Source organism: Meleagris gallopavo, chromosome 5, assembly GCF_905368555.1.
Source record: "Meleagris gallopavo chromosome 5, MGAL_WU_HG_1.1, whole genome shotgun sequence".
NCBI lineage: Eukaryota > Metazoa > Chordata > Aves > Galliformes > Phasianidae > Meleagris > Meleagris gallopavo.
Genome location: NC_139408.1, coordinates 55,723,218 through 55,739,379, shown reverse-complemented (window position 1 = coordinate 55,739,379; position 16,162 = coordinate 55,723,218). Strand labels below are relative to the sequence as shown.

General features: G+C 43.3%; 1 protein-coding gene across 1 annotated transcript in view; it reads left to right on the top strand.

Annotated features, from left to right (window-relative positions):
- Positions 1-12,439, top strand: part of PELI2 (pellino E3 ubiquitin protein ligase family member 2) — a 68,154-nt gene extending 55,715 nt beyond the window's left edge. The window contains exons 4-6 of the mRNA XM_085225862.1: positions 3,062-3,259; positions 3,649-3,837; positions 6,499-12,439. Of these exons, the coding sequence (XP_085081988.1) occupies positions 3,062-3,259; positions 3,649-3,837; positions 6,499-7,065 (954 nt within the window). The 3' untranslated portion in view covers positions 7,066-12,439. The remainder of the gene's footprint in view (positions 1-3,061; positions 3,260-3,648; positions 3,838-6,498) is intronic.
- Positions 12,440-16,162: the final 3,723 nt, after the last annotated feature.

Sequence of the window (16,162 nt, the reverse complement as noted above, 5' to 3'; positions counted from 1 at the left end):
CTTTGAGTTTGCTGCTTTCTTCTGAAGTTTGTTTTCCTGACTTCTCTAGAACAGTGGTAAGGATACAGAATCTGGAAAGGGAAGGATAATGCAAGATGGAGGATTGTCTTGAGGCTTGGGGCCTCTCCTCAGACTCCTGATGACATGTGCTATCAGGCAAACCATGCAATTTCTTGATACTTTCAATGACATTAAAATTTCCATCAATTCCTGTGTATAACCTATTAGTTATCTAGTTTATAACACCATGCCCCATATGCACACATATTCCAGCCCCTGTTCCCTGTGCACTGCACACTGTGTTAGCCATGCAGATTACATTTCTATTTATTATTCTGTTGTGTGTTTTTTTTTCCTTGATGTAATTGTCTAGTGAATTTTGAGCACAAATGCTACTGTGGAGCTTTGTATTAGTGACACCTAGACGAAGTGTATTCATTTGGTTAAAAGGATAGATGTGCTAACGTTTCATTTTCTGTTTCCCAAAGACAGGTTGTTCCTTTCATCACCTATGTGTTGCAAAAAAAAAAAAAAGATTTTTACGAGTTGGTGCAATCTGTTGGTGATGCATCAGGTTGGAGTAGAACCTGTTCCTTCACAGTCTGTTTGGACAAGAGTGGATCAAATTAGTATCACTAAAAGGATCACAGTGTGAAGCCAGCAGCCTAAATAACTCCAGGTCTATAGAGGAAGCAGGAATATTGCACGTGAACATTGGATTTGAACGTTTGACCCTGCACATAGCAGGGGGGTTGAAACTAGATGATCATTGTGGTCCTTTTCAACCCAAGCCATTCTATGATTTCTCTTGAAAACAACATAAAATGCTTCTCCCTGTTTCCCCCAATGATCAGAACAGAGTTCTGTTGAGTTGAAGAGTCTACAGCGGTTGCGTTGTGTGCTGGCAGGCTGTCTGGGTTTGCCTTGTCTCAGGAGTGAGGGCTTTTTGATAACACCTGTTTGACTGACAGTAGGCAGTAGCGAGTTGACTGATGGCCTGGCTCTAACAGCTTTTAACAGCAGTTTGTAGTGTAGACAGCAGAAGCTGTCTGGTACATCAGTTGCAAAATTCATAGCGTGGAGTTGGAAGCAGTTGGGTGAAATGATGGCACTGGTCAGAAAGAGTCCTGAAATGCAGCCTTACGTTGTTGCTCAAAATTTACTTTTAATCTCAGCTTTTTAAAAATGCAGGATCGTGGTATATGTATTTTCATGCTTGTGTCTGGATGTATTTGGATTTCATGTTGACAGATGAGGGAGATATGAGGAAGACAAGGCACGAATGCTTGCAGCTTTTACAGGAAAATAAGCCAGGATTTTCTAATTGCATCTTAAAAGCTTTGAGTGAGCTGTTGGGGAGGCTGCAGCAGGCAGGAGCTTGTTAAGAACAACTTTATATTCGTTATTGATTACCCTTTAAGAGACTTTGCATATGGATTAGTCAGAAGTTATGAATAAGCTTCCTGCTGCTGGTCAGTGCTGACTCTTAGCAGGAGCTGCACTGGGTGGCAAATAGGAGCCTGTTGGTGGTAATATTGTAGAAGACAGCTTTATAGTTTATTAGATTGAACCTGTCAAGTTTCATAAATCAGAATTTCCTATATTAAGTGGTTTTCTAAACTCTATCTATTGGGTATTCTGGCAATCGTGTTACTTTCACTGAAAAATTGAAGTGCAAACTTTTGATGAGGCCTCTGCTAGTATTTCCTCGGTGGTTTTTCTCTGACAAGCTCATCATATTTTTTACTTTGAGCTGTGATGCAGAGGAAAGAATTGGATGTGTTCCTTGAGACACGACTTTCAGCTTGCATTCAGGAGTAACACTGCAAAGCAGAACTGCAAGTAGAACAGGAGCATGGGAAAGATCCTGCACAGAAAGTTTCTGTCATTCAGTTGTGACAGGGCTTACATATCAAACATATCACTTTCCTCAACTCTTAGATAACATTTCTTTACTGTTTTAGGCTGATACAATGAATTTGATTTGCAGAGATGCTAATATTCATGATAAAACAAGATGCGTGTTCCAGTAGATGCCTTTGTAGAGCAAGAAGTTAGACAGAATGCAATTTCTTGGGCACTGAGATTGCATTTCATATAATCATGGAATCACAGAATTGCTCAGGTTGGGAAAGACCATAAAGATCATCAAGTCCAACCACAAGTTTAGTTCCTGCTGTCCTGTTTTGCACTGCTGAGGTGTTGCCAGTTTTACAATTAAAACATGTAGTCAGCAAGATATAAAACAAAAACAAAAACCCCTTTTCTTCAAAACAATAAAAACACTGCTGGCCAGTAGACAAAAATATGTTTCTAACTTCCTTGTGATTTGGAATAAACTTAATCATAGAATAGGTTTTATCTGAAAGCTTTTCTGCTCTCGAACTGTAAATTCAGAAAATGTGAAGGTGTGTAGTTTTTTGTTAAGACGTACAAAAGTAATCAGGTTCTGGATCTAAAAAACAAGTCCTTTATTTTCATCGCAAATTAAATTGGAACAAGAATTATGAAGAAAACTTTCTATTTTTCAAGCTTTTTCTTAATTGACAGAATACAGTGGCAGCTAGCTTGTAATTGGATTATGCAATATCAAGATGAGAATCCCTTGTGCTGTTGACGGTTTGCCATCAAACAATTTGTGGGAGCTGTGATGGACAAACAAACATAAGCTGCCTTGCTGTGTTAGCTGTTGTTAGCATTTGTGCCTAGGACCAATGTGAAGATGTGTGAGCCCCTAATTGGATCTTGCCATCCATTGTGTTCCATCACACTGCAACAGGTTGCCCAAGGAGGCTGTGGATGCCCCATCCCTGGAGGCATTCAAGGCCAGGCTGGATGTGGCTCTGGGCAGCCTGGGCTGCTGGTTGGCGACCTGCACACAGCAGGGGGTTGGAACTGGATGAGCACTGTGCTCCTTTGCAACCCAGGCCATTCTGTGATCCAGAAATTCAGTAGACAGTAGGTTATTGATGTCATCAGCGTTAACTTGACAAAATTATGCCCTCAATGGGTGATGTTTCCATGATTCTTTCTAACTATACCACCATTTTACTTTTTGCAGGTTGGGAGGTCAACAGAAAGCCCCATAGACTTTGTAGTGACAGATACTATTTCTGGGAGTCAAAACAACGATGAAACTCAGATTACACAGAGCACCATCTCCCGCTTTGCATGCAGGATTGTTTGTGACAGGAGCCCACCATATACAGCAAGGATTTTTGCAGCTGGATTTGACTCTTCTAAAAACATATTTCTCGGTGTAAGTAGTTCTATTGATTATGTTAAATGCGAGCAAACTCAATTTTTGGCCTCTTTTTATTTTCAAGGCCTCAGATTCTCTTGTTGTAAGTTGGTAACTTATCCTGTCGTTAGACTTCTATTACTGCAGTGTAGCAGCCACGGTATTAAGAAGTAACTGTAGTTTTATGTGCCAGATTTATTATCGTGGACTCTTGGTGATAATTGTCTTTATTGATGAAGGTCTACTGCAGTAGCTGTCAGAGTTTTTCTTTATGTTATGCTCTTGATGCTCACTGGGAGTACTGCTGTTGTGGTTTTGGGTGCAGAAGACAAAGGAATTCATCTGTAAACTTCAATCTGTAAACTTACAGACAAACTTTTCTTTCTGGGGCTGGTTGTCACACGCAGGAAAAAGCAGCAAAATGGAAAAATCCTGATGGCCACATGGATGGGTTAACAACCAATGGGGTGTTGGTCATGCATCCAAAAGGAGGGTTCACTGAGGAGTCTAAACCTGGAGTTTGGCGTGAGATCTCTGTCTGTGGGGATGTGTACACCCTCCGGGAAACCAGATCCGCTCAGCAAAGAGGGAAGCTGGTAAGTGGAAAGCAGCTGGTCATTAAACCAGAGCAAGGGTAGAGGGTACCAATATCCTTGAGTATGTGTGTGCTACAGAGTGTTCTCGTTGCTGCTCTGTTTTTACTTATATAGAATTCTCTTTAGTCTTGTGCTAATGTCACTTCTTCCCAACTGAAACAGTGCCGAGTGTAAAAGCTAAACAAACTTTGCTCTTGAATGTTCACCTCTTAAATGTCCTTCTGAGACATGGGAAGATCTGGAAGTTTGTATTGCAAAAGACAGCTCCCCGTGCACTTAGAACTTTAAAAGAGTCTGCTTGTATGCAAAACGAGTTTGAATAGTGCAGCTTCTGTTTGATTTACCTGCTACTAGGAAGATAAAAGGAGCCCTGCTAAGTATATTCCTGTATTCTCCTATGGAGCAGGGTAGCTTCGCCTTTACCAGCAGTGGAAGGCTTCAGCTGCCAACCTGTGCCATATGTAACCAGGGTTTATGTGTTAAATTCATCATCCATCTGCCAGACTTTAAACACTGAGAACAGAGGGAGAGGATTTTCATCCCTCTCCCCTTCATGCCAAAGCTGCTTTTGTGCTGCTGCCTCGTTCTCATTAGTTTAATAGTGTTAGAGGTATCCATGTGCTCATGCTGAACTGACTTACCCAGTTTTGCTTTGCTGAAAACTGACTCCTTCATTGGGTTTGGAAAATGAATGCAGAACAAAATACTGAAACTCCAGAAAACAACCTGGAGTATATAAATTGTTTTGATGTTGCAGTTGTGCCCTTTGTACGTGGTTAGCAAAGTACCTTGATAGTGCTCCTAAAGAAAGGCAATACTAAAACAGATTCCCTTTCCTGCATGTAAAATGATTTGAATTCTCATTGAAATAAAATTACATGGCACACTGGTATTGATGTGATCAGTATCCGTTGATTTGGTTCATAAAACCAAATGCAGCGTATAATGAATTGAACACATTGCATATGAGGGCTTTTTTCTTTTCTGTTTGTGAAGGCATTATCTGAAGTGCATCAAATCAAGGATTCTCTATTTGAACCACTGAGCTTTTTTGTACTTTATTTATTTTTTCCTGCTGGTAGTATTTTATGATGGTGACTTTTTATCTGTAGTCTGTATTGTACCATCTAGGTGCTTTATGCAAGGATGATACACAGTTAATCTGAATTTAAACTGGATTAAAATGTGAATGCCAAATTGCTTGTCATTCATGGAATTCTTAGGCTGTAGTGATGACTTCATGTGACCTACTTAATGTCCATGGGATTTATTTTGTCTTAGTGACATTTTCTACTCATTTTCAATGTACAAACCTGGGCAGTGGGTATGCTGTCTCTCTTAATTTCATTTAATACATATTCTTCACAACTGAACTGGGAGCAATGCCTATATACTTTTGAAATTAAAATAAATTAGAATATTTCGCTGAGGTACAATGTGTTTAGCATAATCCCTTGAAAATGTATCATGATTACCTGCTTTCGTTCAGATAAGAGAAACCCTTAGGCAGTGCTTATTGGGGCTGTATTTGCATGGAACACCTCACTGAATAGAGGGCTAATTAGTTTGGATGGGGGGATTCATTGCTCAGAAGCTGAGGCTGGGTGGCTTTGGTTGCAGAACTTGTCTCTTGAGAGATGTGACTTGTAATTCACTCTGTGATGACACCTTTGAATGTACCTGCGCATGCAGCTGGTGCTGCATTTGTCATTTATCCGTAATTGTCATTTATCTGCAATATATCACTGTTAATAAGGTATGCTGTGGGGGTTCATGCTTGTGCAAAATGCTTTGCTCCTACCACAAGCCAAAAAATGGTATCTGAGTATCAGGACGGTCCTGGTAGTAGCTGGTTTTGGTCCATACAGGGTCTTAGCGTGAGCAACCCTCTGCCCACCCACGTGGGCAAGGAGTTACAGGGGAGCTAGCTGGCTGCCTGGCTGAAGCAGCCCTGAGGGAATGGCAGGTCTCCCCTTCCATCTGTGATGTCTTATCAAAGGCAGTCAGTACCAGACAAAAAGTCACGTGCTCAGCGGTGAGAGTTGTTATAGAATCACAGAATGGTGTGGATTGGAGGAGACCTTGAAGACCATCTAGTTCCAACCCTACCACGGGAAAGGACACCTTCTGAAGAAGTTAATGTAATGTGATAATTTCACAAAGAAATAGAGGAAGGGAAACTGCATGGTAACTAGTATTCCCGTAGCATGTAGTAGTTGCGAATTTAAGATTTCATCTACAAGAACAAGATTTAAAAAAAAAAGCCATGCTTATTATAATCTTAAATACAGAAGAGGTGAGAGATGAATTCAGACAAATGGAGGACCGTAACAAAAGAACAAGACAGTTATTTAGCATGCTGGTGAAAGTAATTGTTTCTTGAGAGAGAGGGTGTATTTATAGACGGTTGTGTGAAAGTGGTGTCTCAGACCTGACCACTTACCTTGGTTATCAGGCTGTGGATGCCCCGTCCATCCCTGGAGGTGTTCAAGGCCAGGTTGGATGGGGCCCTGGGCAGCCTGGGCTGCTCTGAAATGTGGAGGTTGGTGGCCCTGCCTGCGGCGGGGGGTTGGAGCTTCATGATCCTTGAGGTCCCTTCCAACCCTGGCCATTCTGTGATGATTCTGTGGTGATTCTGTGATCTTTGCGTTCCACCACTAGGTAGAAAACGAGACCAACGTCCTACAGGATGGTTCCCTCATTGACCTGTGTGGAGCCACCCTTCTGTGGAGAACAGCAGACGGACTGTTTCACACCCCGACTCAGAAACACATCGAAGCTCTGCGGCAGGAGATCAACGCTGCCAGGCCGCAGTGTCCCGTCGGGTTAAACACTTTGGCATTTCCCAGTATCAACCGTAAAGATGTGGTGGAAGAGAAGCAGCCCTGGGCATACCTCAGCTGTGGTCACGTTCACGGCTATCACAACTGGGGACATCGCAGTGACACAGAAGCTAACGAGCGGGAATGTCCGATGTGCAGAACCATTGGCCCCTACGTGCCTCTCTGGCTTGGTTGCGAAGCGGGCTTTTACGTGGATGCTGGTCCTCCAACTCATGCTTTCACCCCTTGTGGACACGTGTGCTCTGAGAAATCTGCAAAATACTGGTCTCAAATCCCGCTGCCTCACGGTACTCACGCGTTTCATGCTGCCTGCCCTTTTTGTGCAACACAACTGTCTGGGGAACACAACTGCGTCAAGCTTATTTTTCAGGGTCCAATTGACTGATATCACTTTGCGATGACCACGATAACGTTTTGTTTAACAACTTACTGTGAAAATTTTGCCACTAACTCTAGATTTTACCTTTTTTTATAACGTTATTAATAGGGTGGTGGGGTGGGGATGGGGAACTGACAAAGGAAATGGTGAGGAACTGTGGTGGAATGGGATACATTGATACCTGGAACTCGACAGATATCAGTGGGGTTGCATGCTCAAAAGCAGCATATTCACAAAGTCTTCTCGGTCAAATTGTAGTATATTTGTAATCTTTTTATTAGTACCCCGGATCAGAAAAAGATGTCTTAATGATTTTTTTAAGCTAAGATTTTTTAATGGAAAGGTTTTTCTTCTAAACTTTGACAAGCCTTTAAAACCTATTTTTCAAACCTAGAAGGAACGTACAGAATGTAACTGTCTTTAATTTGCAGTATAATTTAACTTGAATAGTTTCTCAAGGAGCTAAAGCAGAATGTGTGGACAGCCATAGGTGAATGTTCACTAGAGATAATTGGATATGTAAGAGAAAAAGTAGCTGCCTAAATTGTAGAGTATAAATGTAATTAAAATATCTATTATGGTATAACACAGCTGGCCAACAAGGCATCAAGGATTACTTGAAACTGAGGAAATCCTGTTTGCATTGATTTCTTTTCAGTGTAATAGATGTCCACTGCTCATTATGTGTAGTGTGTGGCTGGGTTTTTGTTTTGTTATTTCTTCCCTGTTTACTTGCATACGGTGAAACCTCTTCACTTTTCTACATACATACATCTGGTTCTAAGCCAGCGTTCTGTATACGTGTAGTCTGATCTCTTTATTTCTGCTTAGCTTAGCTTGCCCTACCTGCGCCTTGCATGCCCAGAACCGTTGGGTTGAGATGTAGCAAGCCTTGAAAAACTAAATCCAAGAAAGGGATGTAGTGCTACAGCAAAACAGAAGATTCAGGTGCAATTGATACAGAACCTATTTACATAAACCTGAATTCAGGGAAGCACTTAATTGGCATACAAGTACAATCCCACAGATGGGATTTAAGAATCGAAGTGCTTCAATGGATTGTGGCTATACACCGTTACGCTTTGAAATAATAAAAAAACAAAGGTTAAAAATAATTTATTTGAGTTCACTTGGTAGCCAAAATGCTGTGAGGAGAGCATCCTTTCTAGTTCAGCTGAATATTTCTGTTCAGTTTTCAACTAGCTGCCATCTGTCACCTCTTTATGCAGATTGAGATGTGTTTGTATCTTCTTTTTTTAAATGTTTGCAAATCAAACAACATTCAAATGTAATCAGATCCACGTATCAGGGTGGTACGTCTGAAGTGGATCACTTGGAATTCCTGACTTTTTAAGGGAGCTGATAAATATTTACTGTGGAGATAATTAAATCAGAATTTCATATGAGATGTACCCTGCCCACTGTTAGTGTCATTTCATGCAGAATGAGAGCTCTGATTTGGTTTCTGCCTTTTGCTTTCTGTGCTCTTGGTATCTGAGGTATCAATCTATCCAGTCTATAAAGAAAAAAAATGGGAGAAAATTACAGCATCTCCAGATTCAAACTCAGTTCTGTTTAATCAACTGTAGCTTTTTGCTATATTTGCGCCCTTTGTATAAATGGATAATTTATATGATTTTAATATATTCTGTATATATACTTGAATTGGCCTGTTCATATTTTGGTTGTAAAATTATTTTATAGTTAACCTTATAAACATTTAACGTGTCCCTTGCTGGTGGTGCTGGGACATGCTTTGTCTGCTGCTGGTTTTAGTGTAATTTTGCTGTATAAACGTTCAGCATTTTAATAATTTGAAAATAGCTTTACTTTTTACTGCTTTTTGCTGGTTTTTTTTTTTTTTCTTTTATAGAGTTTTGTTCTGTAGCATTTTCTCTAAAAATCAAACTGTACAGTTTCGTCCCACTCAGTGATTGGAAATAGGATGCATCTTGTTAACAGAAAACAATATGCTTCTTCCTAGTGCCTTCTCAATGAGATCCTCTTGTGATTCCATGTGCTGAGTCCTTACTCCCACAAGACAACCTTGTGGCTGATCTTCATCAAGAATGGCGATCCAACCAGATGGGGAAGAAACGCCTTTGGCCTTCAGTTCCTCCTTCTGGTTTCTGTCATAAATGTGAAGGTGCCTCTTCCCTGTTTATATTCAGTACGAGTTCCTCAGGTTCCACATGCATTATTTCTGTTTAGCATATACCTCATCTGTGAGAGGCAGTCTCACCTCCACCTCGTTCTTATTGGACTGGGGAGTGCTTAACTTTGTTTCTCACAAGAGATGCGATGAAGACACACTTTCAGGAAGTGCTGACTGTTGAATTCTGGCCGTGAGCTGTGTGTTTATGCTGGGGGGGGGGGGGGCAGAAGTCTTGGTTCCATGTGCAACATCTTCACCAGCCTGGGGTGGCAGCTGCCTTTTCCTGAGCTTTAGCTCATCAGGCCACGCGTGTCTCCTTTTGAGCCTAAATGGATGTAAAGCACAGGTTCCAAGGCACCTCCATCATCCTGCTTCACTTGCTTCCTTTTCTGTTGCAGATTAAGTGTTGCTTCAGGGCTTACATGTAGCTGTACCCCGTGCAAAGTGCACGCAGAGTTAGAGGAGCGCGTGTTGGAAGTGCCAGCACGCCGTCTGGTCGCTGTGTTTGGTGTGCAGTGAAAGGCAGGTGAATGGTTTGTATCTGAGGGAAGAGTCCTTTCGAAAGGCTGTGTTTTAAGCAGAATTTCTTTGCTTTCACTGTCAGCAGTTCTGTATGATGAAAATACTGCAGGAGGGAAAACTTCTGTCTGGGAAACAAACTTCAGCAGCCCCCACGTATAAATCCAGGTACCTTGCCATGAACAGTACTGGAATCTAGAGTGTGTTCTACAGGGCTGGGTTTTCTGGGAAGGCAGAGGAGTTGGTAGCATTATTTTCCTCAAACACCATTGCCACGTGTGCTGCTCTGATTAAATGAGGAACTGCTCAGTTGCTTATCCCATTTCTCTTTCTCTCATCTCAATAACCACACAGCTTCCCATTCTGCTAACTCAACTGGAAGCAGTAGATTCTAGACAAGAGAGACTGAACTTGAGAACCACACTCATGCTTTGTTTTGAAAGCTCATTTCATGATCTCAGCGTTGAGTTTCTTACATACCATTTCAAGCACTGGCAGCATATTCTGTAAAGTTTTTTTTTAACCTGTTAACTCAATTTGAATGCTTCAGAAACAGCTTTGATTGCATAACTTAAAAGTATTTTTTTCTAGTCTGATCTTTAAAACAGGAAAAAGTCTGTCATACCCATGCATGCTGGAGCTGTAACACTTCTCTTTTTCCTGGCAGCTCCTTGGTAGAGTGCTGAAGTCTCAATAGGCAGCTCAGTAGTGAGTGTTGTTCTTTTTTGAACCGTGGTCCAACTTGTACAAAAGAGTTAGCATGATACTGCATTTTAATCAAGATTATTTTTTTTTTTCGAGTGTGGTCACTTTGTGCCTCTGGTACAGTAGTAGTACTGTACTGGCATAGCAATTAAAGGAGGATTGTGTTTCTTGGGGAGGATGGGAATGGGACTGAAAGGAGACGAAAGCTGCTGTCGGACTGCTTCCATGAACTGCTGTGCCAGGAGCTGTGACCATAACCGTTCTGCTTTCAGATCTGGTTCATGCTGCAAAAAGCATTCTTTTTTGTTAGGAAGCCCCACAATAGATTGGGAAGGCTGTGGTCTTCCCAGGAAAATACTGGATGTGAACGTGGCAGTGCCTGGAATTGAAGGATTCTGCTTCTGAGCCCAAGTAGGGAGTGGAGGAGCTGGGTTGAGGCTGCCCTGAACAGCTGGGAGTCCCATTGAGAACGCAACACACTGACCAGGATTTACTTCATGTACCTCTTGAAATAAGCTCTTGGTTGGGGCTGTGGTAGCTCTCCCTTTGCTGCTCACTCGTTTTCCTGCTGTTTTGTTTCTGGAAGCCGTCATGTTTCTGTGCATCTAATTCATTTTTCTGGGCTGAGAGATCCCTTGGTAGCGATCTGGCCATCGTTACCACTGATGGTCGTTGAAAAGCATTTTTAATGTGCTAGGAAAACTGATGTGGCTTGACTCAAGTTTGAAAGGAGCTGTGCTTGTCCGTTTTTGTCAAGGATCATATTGCAGAGAGTGGTAAGTCTCGTTTTACGCACAGTTACTGCTGACTTTCTGCACTGGATGTGGATGGGTGGCTCCCACATTATGGACATGTAGAGCTGTTGACCCTAGGAGGTGGAAGGCAGAAATCTGTTGGGGTGTTGGGGCTGAGTAGATGTGGGCAGCCCAACTTCTGGAGTATTCTGACTGAGGATCCTTCCTTCCTACTCATTTATTCAGTTTTCAGCCTCTTGTGAGTTCTTGGTTACTTTCTTTCTCTACTTACCTGCCTAGTTGCAGGTAAACCAGTAAATGTGACTAGAAAGGAAGGCAAGGAAAAGAACTTAGATGCCTTCAGGCTTGCTTCTTTTTAAGGAAAACAAAGTGAAGTTACAAATGTCTTGGATTTTTTCCTCAATATTTGTATTTCATGAGCACTCTTCACAACCTTCACGCTCAGTATTGGTGAATTAAAAGGATGAGCTTAGAAGAAGTGCAGGTTTTGGGGGGTGTGGGGTAGTTGCTGGGCTGAGAAGTTGCAGCGTGCAAACCGGGTCCCACTGACTGCAGCAGGGCACTTTGGAGTTGAAGTCCATTCTGTTTCCATCTCAGTGCTTAGGGATGGGTGTCCTGGGATCAGACACCTGGTGAAGAGCCCCTGTTGCTGCCATACAGCTATAGGAACAGCCTCAGCCACACAGTGTGATGAAGAAGCGTTCGCCTTCCAGCAGCGTTAGCAGCTTCTGGGTGTGTTTGTAAAGCTGGTCTTTTGTACACTGTGCAAAATGAACTGCAATCATTTCTTTGCTGTTGTACCCGTGGAAGTACAAGCCATTTTTTGGGGAGGGAGAGGAGGGTGACAAAAACCTTCCAAAAAAAAAAAAAAAAAAGAAATTAAAATGTTATCTCAGTATTCTCATCGACTCCTCCATTGTTTTGTTTTTTTTTTTCCCCTGCTGATTGGTTGTCAGAGCTTGACTCGGGTTTGCAAAACCGTATGAAGAACTTAAAAAGAAAACATTAAGAACGCCACCACTTCTCCTGCTCTCTTATCCCCTTTCCTCTACTCCTCAGCAAACAAAACCCCACACCTCTGAGGTTCCTTAAGCATTGGAGGAGCAGAGTGGATTCAGGTGTGAGTGCCCTGAAATACCAGTTGATTGACACCCCTGGTTTTTAAATGGAGCTGTTTGTTTTCAATGCCAGCTGCCTTCTCGCGGTGTTAACATAATTACAAAATAAAAGCAATTTCCAGGAATAATGTGCCTTTGTGACTCCTGAGATTAATTTTCATAATGGTAATTCTGCATTTCATTTACATCTGTGTGTTTGTGCCCTTTCTGTATGCAGTTGCTGTGAATTCGCAAGCTTCGTTTCTTTAAAGTGAGCTGAAATGAATGGTCTGCTTTGCTTTTTTTTTCAGTAAGAAGGAAAGAACATTGACATGAGCATAATAAAGGAGAATAAGGATTTCAGCAGCTTTCTCTCCATGTGACCTGCCAGCTGGCTATCAGGCTTCCTTCTAAATAGGAGCCTTACGTGCTTCCCTGGGAAGATGCTCTCTTAGGTGAACGGGGGAAAAGCTTTGGGATATCGATGGGCACTTTGTGAGAGGTTTCCAGAGCACCTCTGATGTCTTCCCTTTCTTTCCCTTTCAAGGTATCACTGCAAGGATGCATATTTTTAGGAGGAACTTAAGAAATCTCTTTCATGTAAAAACAAGGCAGACAGAAGTTTGACAGAGGTGTCGGAGTTGTCTGAGCTGATTCTTCTTTATTCTTTTAAAATTTCAACTCTGAGATCTCATGTCTGAATACAGGCTTGGGATGAGGGAATACTGAGCAGCAGGAAGGAGCTCTGTGGCTGTGAGCTCTGGGAACCTGCTGCTCTGCTCTCCTGTGCACGTTGTCCTGTCTCATTGGAAAAACAGAACCTTGACCTGCACTGCAACTGCATGAGAATCCATATTTTTTCTTGTTTCCTTTTGTTGTTTGCTTTTGTTTGGGACAGAATTTGCAGCTTTGATAGAAAACTGGAGGTGTTCAAGGCCAGGTTGCATGGGGGCCTGGGCAGCCTGGGCTGGTATGAAATGTGCAGGTTGGCCCTGCCTGTGTCAGGGGGGTTGGAGCTTCGTGATCCTTGAGGTCCCTTCCAAGCTGGACCATTCTCAAGTTGTTTTTTTTTTCCAGGTGATTCATAGAATTACCAAATCACCAAGGTTGGAAAGACCTCCAACATCATCCAGTCCAACTATCCACCGACCACCAATCTTTCCTCACTAAACCACACACATCCCTCAGTACAACATCTAAATGCTTTTTGAATGACTCCAGGGATGCTGGCCCTACCATTCCCTGGCAGCCTATTCCACTGCCTGACCCCACTTTCAGGGAAGGATTTTTTCTTATTATCCAACCTGTACTTCTGGTGCAACTCCATTGGGGCCAGGGGGCTGGGAGGAGATTCCAGACAATGTCTGCAGAGTTGAAGGACTCTCAGTGAATTTTGTATGTGAGACCTGCACTTAATTAACACAGAACCTGCTCCAAAATGAGGCCCAGACTCAGAAGCATTAATCTGTTCCTTTGCATTAATGCTGGTCAGAGAGCTGTGGTATGCTTCCATGGGTCTGGCTTCTTCAAAGAGACATCTCTGGAAACAAAGCTTGGCCTTCTGATTTAAAACAACCAAGAAAACCCACCACAACCAAGTATCTTGGATTGGAAGTCAGAAAATCACATAAGAATGTGCAGAGAAGCTGGTGGGTACTGTAACCAGAAGTTGGCTCATGTGTTTGCCTTTGATCCCCATTCAATTCTTGCTGCCACCTTCTTCCTCTTGCCTGCCTATTGCTGTAGGGCTGTGCATGCTGAGCTGCCTGCTGCTTTCCTGTGAGCTGGCCATGTGGTAAAAACCCAAATCACGTGCTCTGCATCTTTCTGGTGAGATGCTAGTTTCCCCAAAACCAAGCTCTGTGCTGTGTTGAAGGCTGTATGGAAACACACAAGGCTGTGGCTGAGTGCTGGGGGATGCTGCTGGAGGTGGGAATGGGAATGATGGATAGATGGTGGCCGAGTGTGGAGGACCCGTGCTGGTGGTTAGTGGGGTAACAGGTCCTAATGATATCTGCCTTGTTCTTTGGTCAAGTCTGACTCTGCTTTTCAATCATCCTCTCTCATTAGCAGCTGCAAGACTTCCTGTTCACGGAACAGCAGACCGGTTGGGGTTGAAAGAGACCTTAAAGCCAGTCTGGTTTCAGCCCCTGGTGAGGTCAGGGACACCTCCCACCACCTCAGACTGCCCTCAGCAGAAGTTTGGGGATGGATTTTCACCTGTTGTCTCATTAAGAAGGAGAGCATGTTTGCTTAATGCTTATTTCCTGCACAAGCACCCCATGGAACCAGTTGCTTTTGCAGTTCTGTGTTGTCACCTGAATTCAGGTGACTTTCTGCCCAGATGAGATGAGAACAGCTCTTTACAGGGTCTTCTACTGCACCCACACCAAAAAAGCCTTCCCATGTCCATTGGTCCCTGCTCATTGCAGTGGAGTGGGAGCAGATGGCCATTAAGGGTCCCGTCAAACTCCACCCATTCCATGGCTCTGTGATGAAGAACCAAAGCACAGAGCAGCTGAGTGAGGTCCTGGGGTGCTGCGAGGGGCTGTGTGAGCAAGGAAATACTTTGCAGTAGTAAATAAAGCAATTATCTGTTTTTCCAGATGCGTTTCAGGCCAGGAGGCCGAGAGGAAATTCCTAACTGACTGCCTGTCTGTGGGATAATGCTGTTTCCATAGACCTCCCTGCCAAGAATCACTTAATTATGAGCAATTAAAAAAATAATAATAATAAAAAAAAGGGGGGTTTGATTTAGCTTGAAAATGCTGAGGGAGTTAGAGAGTGGAAAATGGAATAATGGAGTAAACAGAAGTGAAGGCAGTGATGTCCCCAGTGCGTGGGACCCTGTGAGCACCATGTGCTGCAGTTATGGGATGCAGACATGGGCTGCATCCCTCTTTCTTCCCCCTGGTAGCAAACTCTCAGTGTTCTGCAGGGATTTGGGGTCGGGCTGAGGGCGCAGGCTCTGCAGTGTGTGGAAATCTGCAGCGTTCCCATAAGGCCCACTGGGATGGGGTGTGCTCCTCGGGTGAGGTGCAAAACCTGAACCCTGAGGCTCTGCACTCAATGTTTGCTGGGATTCCTTCAAGATTCCTTTAATTTTCCCCTTTGCTTCCAGGGATTTTGGTGTGGGCTTTCTGAAACTCAACCCTGAAAGCTGCAAAGCGATGTTAAGATGGAATGTTGTCACTGGGGTTGAGCAAAGCTTTAAGTTTTGCAATCTGATGGAAAATGAGGGGGTCCAGTTTGGAGATTTCTGCCCTGTGGATACAACAGCTGACAGAAAAAGTGTGTGTGGTTTGGAAAGTTTATTTGAAAGCACCTTTTGCATAGAACCACAGCATCACTATAGAATCACTCTGGTTGGAAAAGACCTCCACGATCCCCAGTCCCAGCCCTCCCCCACCATGCCCACTGCCCACATCCCTCAGTGCCACATCTCCAGGGTTCTGGAGCACCTCCAGGGACGGTGACCCCACCGCTCCCAGGCAGCTGTGCCACTGCAGAACTACTCTTTCAGGGAAGAAACGTTTCCCAAAACCTAACCATTATCCCTTTAGGACAGCTGGGAATAACGGTTTAACGGTGCTCCCTTGCTGTAAAAATCATTTTAAGCCTTTTGCAGGAACAAAAGCCTGGAGGTTTTGACAACACACTCCTTATGAAAAAAAAAAGTCCCAACGAGTGTCTCGAGCAGCCCTTGCTGTGATCTTTTGCTGCCTGGGAGAGAGCCATCGGCACGGATGTGGGCTGAATAACAAGGAGCCCGGCGGCTGCACAGGAGATGACAGTATATTTTTGTAAGGTGATAAAAACCTGCTTTGTTAGGGTGTGCTGAAGATGGGGCTCCCATGGGGTCCTCTATCGAT